Consider the following 5,341-nt stretch of genomic DNA (forward strand, 5'->3'; position numbering starts at 1 on the left):
ATTTACTTTAACTGTAATGCAGGGCGAGCCATAGGTAGCGTGCAAAGAGCAATGGAAGTCAGGTTTTGGCGTGATTGAAGCTATCGGGGAAGAAAGCCGCATCTGGTTACTTGCTAAGCCACCGCGGTGGCACAGTCGTTGTGGCGCTCGGCTGCTCACCCGAAAGACACGGGCTTGATCCCGACCGCGGCGGTGGTATTCTCGTGTAGGCAGAATGGTAGATGCCCGTGTACTGCTAGAAGTCAGCGCACATTAAAGAACCCAAGATGGCATAAAATAACAGGAGGCCTGCACTATGGCGTTCCTCATAACCAAAACTAATATATTTACATCGATGGTCGCCATAGTACGATACAGGAAACCTTGGGGACTGATTTGCAGTCTCGCGACCTTTGAGCCTATCCAGGCACTGCACTGTCAATTTGCAAATAGCACGGCTACACTGGAAGAAGAATTTTCATATATAACGCCAACTACTTTTGCAAATAAGGACGCGGCAACCTGCTAAATAATCAATTACATAGGCGACTAGACACGGCTTCAGTTGCTGTTGTTGACATAAGTGTTGTGCAATCGTTTTTATTGCCGACAAAAATTGACTACAGGGATTTTGGGGTAGGTATAGAGGCACACAATGATAAAGAAGGTGGTGTCTAGCGCGTCCCTGGCTTTTCTTCTTTTACAATGGTAGCTGCAAGTCTTTCCAGATATTCATAACTTCCGGCATTGCGGCACACTTCTCCGCGATTGTCGCCTTCATTCGCTCCACTTGCGCAGGAGTGAAAAGGCTCTTCCAGTCGCCCACAATGCCTTTACGGACAAAACCTCCTCCGCGGGGCATTTCCTCCTTGCCACTTAGGTCATTCCTGTACACCTCCAGAGAACTGATGCGTTTCTCCAGGGGCAAATCTAAGGCTTTCTGGATCCACACATTTGTCGAATCGCTTAGGGCAGTCTTCATGTTCTCTATCGTGCACGAGTCCAGAACCTTGTTCAGAAGGGCCTCGTTTTTCCTCAGAGCACTCCCATACTCTTCTCCTAGGAAATCAGCTATCCGTAACACCCAGTAGGACGTGTCTTTCTTCAGGCGCTCGTAGGTTATAAAGAGCACGTTGGGGTCATTGCGATGCGGGTACCAGGACAGGAGGTGATCGAAGTAATCAATGTACAGCAAGTCTCCAGCCAAGAACATGTCAAAAAAGGCGTCGAACGGCAGCTCCTTGCAATCTTTAGGAGTGAATTCGTTAATGAAATAGTAGAAAGACACGCAGCAGTCATGAGGGTTCCTTGCGATGTAGATGTACTTGGCTCTAGTGGAGTACTTAAGGGAGTGGAGGGGAATATGAGTCTTCAGGGCTCCGGGCCGAGGCATCTTTCGAACCGCGTCGGCACCCATCATCTCCATGTTGGGCGAAGACAACATGAGGTCGAGCGTTGTCTTCGGCGGATTCCCGCTGGTGAATATGCTGGAGACGATGTACTGCATCCAAGTCGTGCCGGACTTTGGATAGCCGGCAATGATTACGTCATCTTCTTGTGGCTCGTAGCTCATAGCAAAGCCGATGTTGGGTCCGCTGCAATCCTTGATCGTGCGTAAACCATCGAGGCACGCAAAGTGGTCTGAATCCATGATGTTCTTTTTTTTTCGTTTCGGTAACGGAGCGGCAGACTTCTTTGGGATACCATGCAGAAAAAAGACAATAAATCAAATTTAGCACAGAAGCCCTCGAAACGAATCATGCGAATTATTTTTGACAACCATTAAGCGGCCTGCGGCGTTTTACTTATTTCGGGCACTGTAGAAAACTTTTGAGTGTTTTAAATATTGTTCATCTCTTTATCAAGCTTCATTGCTGGGTAAAATAGATAACTGTTCGCCCATTAACTACTTGAACTTCTGTTTGGCTTGCACTTGCTGGCGCATCACTAGCAGTCCTTAATACAAAAAATATAGTTGTAAAGAAACATTAGGCAACACTAGTTTTAGTCCCGACAAAATTCATGTAGGATCCAACTACAGAATACCGCTACTAATATAATAAACTCGTAGTGCTGCTGATGCTGATTTTCCTTTAGCGAATGTTATCGCCCATTTACATTCGAAAATAAAAACGAGCAGTGTGTACGTCTAATACCCCTGCCACACGGCAAATCTAACGTCATTCCAATCGAATGACATTTGTTCGACTTAATGTCATTTATTCTGCGTGCTGCTACACGGCCAAAAGTAATGCCATTTGCAAATGATGGCGATTGCGATGGAGAAAAAGTGCAGCATAAAAATATTTCGATCTATGCTTCAATATGTTTCGAAAAGTATTGTTTTGCGAATGGAAACCGATTTCAAAATGTTAATCCTCGTTTCAATAACGCGTTGATCACTGCTATCCACCAGGAGTCCAAGCCAAGCCAAAGTTCAGCCAGCGGCGGCAGACAAATGGCGGACGTCACTGCGTCGCTTTGTGCAATGGATTCGCGGCAGCGGAATGCGATCGCTGCGAGTCTATGCTTGCGAGCACAAAGACGCAGCAGGCTGGCCCTGTACAAAAGCAGATTAGCGCAGCTGAGGGTAGCCATACGCCACGCTACACAAAAAGCCAAAAAACATGCCTGCTCGTCCATTCCGGTTGGCTGGTAGCGAGAGTGACAATTTTATTTTTTCTGGTGCTATTCGGTATTATTATATAAATAAATGAACGACCACAGAATTATACGGGCGTTGAAATATTATAATGCTTGTGTCGCGTTTGAAATTTATGTTCGGTGCATATTCTCACCAAGTCTCTGGTGTCGAGGGAACACATTAGCTCGGAGTTTGCTGGCGAATGAGTTCCCCAAACTCATTCGATACCTAATGTCGTTTTCATCGAATGTCATTATATTTTCTCGTGTGGCAGCAAACTAATGTCGTTTTGAACGAATGTCATTCGATGGAAATGACATTAAATTTGCCGTGTGGCAGGGGTATTAATTTGCTCTTGTTTCTTTTTTCAGTGTTAAACTTTAGTTCGAGGATTTCTATGAGAATTTTAGTTTCTCCTTTCTTTATTGATCATTTAAGCCCTTTGTTATGCTGTGGAACTCCTACCCTGCGGTAAGCTTAAGAGCATGCCATTAGTAACTGCAATAACAGTTTTGACCCAGAATAACTGTGCAGTTATTTGAACGCCTTCCAGGGAACAAACTAGTAAAAAGTAGTCGAGCGTTTGACGGAATCCCGTCTGGTGAGGAGGGAACATAATAGCAGAAAAAGAGGAGCACTCGCCTTCCTTCCTTCCTTCCTTCCTTCCTTCCTTCCTTCCTTCCTTCCTTCCTTCCTTCCTTCCTTCCTCTTCCTTCCTTCCTTCCTTCCTTCCTTCCTTCCTTCCTTCCTTCCTTCCTTCCTTCCTTCCTTCCTTCCTTCCTTCCTTCCTTCCTTCCTTCCTTCCTTCCTTCCTTCCTTCCTTTCTTCCTTCCTTTTTTCTTTTTTGGCGAGTGCTCCTCTTTTTCTGCTATTAAAGCAGTAAAAAGAACCGGATAGCTTGTATCAGTCTCAGAGAAAAAAGGAAAGCTTAGCAAGAAGAGATGACGGGAGAGGATAGGGCTGCCTTTAAAGAGGTTATGCAATGAAAGTCAGTGCAGTCATGACTGAAATGCATACTCAAAATCGCATAGAGATAACAAGGGATGTGTCAGCGCGCGAGGCCCGACACAAATGGGGGAACATCGTCAAAGCAGGCCAGGCGATGCACCAGGATAAAGAGTTTGCATATTTAATTATGTAACGTTAGAACAGACGGAATTTTCGAAGCGACCAGTTGCAGAAAACGAAATAAAGGAAAGTATATTATAATGTCTAAGATCATGGCGTCAATTTCTGAGCGTGAATGTAGAAAGAAATTTTATTTCCTTGTAAAACTTGAAAATGGATGGTGTGTCAATGCATGGCTGTTTTTCAATTTGGATAATGAAGGATGCGTGAAGGTTCCATAAATATTGTTGACCGATACCTGCTCGTCCCCGTATTCATGTTGACCACGAACCACAACATACTGCACTTATGATTTTCAGGAGGCTCTGCCGAGATATTGGCGAATCACAAGCACTCTTTAGAAATTGCTGAAAAGGAATCATCAAAGGAATACCAACGCTAGCGGGCTGTGAATATTTTTTTAAATAGTTGTTATTCAATCTAAAACCTCCTCTGACCCGAGCATGCGAATATTGGCTGGAAGAGAACAAGCACAAGTAGGCAAACCGATCACGCAAAATACGGGATCTACGCCAGGCGGAATGCATATGCTCTGCCTTTTAATGTACATCTTGCCGTCAAAAATCACACATCTGCTTGTTCGATAGTCCCTGGTTTGAGCCCTAGACAAAGAGAAAGCTTTCGTCAACATTTAGGCCCAGCTTGCTTTATAGCGGTACGACTACTCATAACTGAATGCTAATTACTTCCTAATTTCTCCCTTATTTTCGTTCTCACAAGATATCCTTGTTGACGAAAGAAGACAATGTAATGCAATGAAATATAGCAAAATAATGCAATCACAGAACAACTGTCACAGTAACTGAGCAATGTAAGTAATGCAGAGGAACTCACTCAATGCCAGATGGTCACCGCAATGGCCTGCAGAACCACGGGCAAAGCTCGCAATGGAATGTGACTGTTCGCTTGCGAACTGGCGTTTTCCCGCAGGATAAGCGCAGTGTTTATCTCGCTGACGTCGAGGAAGCTCCAGGAAGAGATACATGATGGTACAGCAGCGAGGGGAAGTGGAAAGAGTTAAAACGCAGCGGAATCACAAGGAACAACCAAATCACATTCCCAGTACTTCACCTTTCAGCTGCCTTTTTCCATTCGGATAATATGTATATAAGCAGCGCAGTAGTACGAAGAAGCAAAAACATATAGTGAAGCCGATCAGAAAAGTGACGGGTACAACTGCTGGTGCTTATCATAAAATGGGGTATGATATTATATTCACATACTGCCCAGTTATTATCATCGCATAACTTTGTTCATCTTAATTATCAAGTTTTCTGTAAATGTGGTTCCTGCGACACGCAGCTTGTTGTCTTCCTTCATGAAGTACATGCACGCGTCTATCATAGTGTTCCTATCGATGTTATATTTCTATAGATTGACAAAGCGTTTGATAAAGTACCTCACGCGCGCCTGATTCTTAAAATGTCAGGCCTAAATGTGCATCTCCCAGTCCTGAATTGCATTCGTGCTTTCTTAACCGATCGCTGTCATTTTGTTCACGCCAGTTCATGTGTCATTCCTGAACCCTCTCTTGTTTGATGTTCCCCAAGGTATTGTTTTAGGTTGTCTTGTTTTTCTGATATACACTAT

At 44.2% G+C, this 5,341-nt stretch overlaps 1 protein-coding gene across 1 annotated transcript; it reads right to left on the bottom strand.

Moving 5' to 3' along the window:
* Positions 1-573: 573 nt before the first annotated feature.
* LOC144135425 (sulfotransferase ssu-1-like) lies at positions 574-4,649 on the bottom strand. Its single transcript, XM_077668089.1, has 2 exons — positions 4,586-4,649; positions 574-1,669 (listed from the first exon to the last, which is right to left on the bottom strand). The coding sequence occupies exon 2, from the start codon at positions 1,628-1,630 to the stop codon at positions 680-682; it is 951 nt and encodes a 316-aa protein (XP_077524215.1). The 5' UTR covers positions 1,631-1,669; positions 4,586-4,649; the 3' UTR covers positions 574-679.
* Positions 4,650-5,341: the final 692 nt, after the last annotated feature.

This window comes from Amblyomma americanum, chromosome 5 (assembly GCF_052857255.1).
Source record: "Amblyomma americanum isolate KBUSLIRL-KWMA chromosome 5, ASM5285725v1, whole genome shotgun sequence".
Taxonomy (NCBI): Eukaryota; Metazoa; Arthropoda; class Arachnida; order Ixodida; family Ixodidae; genus Amblyomma; species Amblyomma americanum.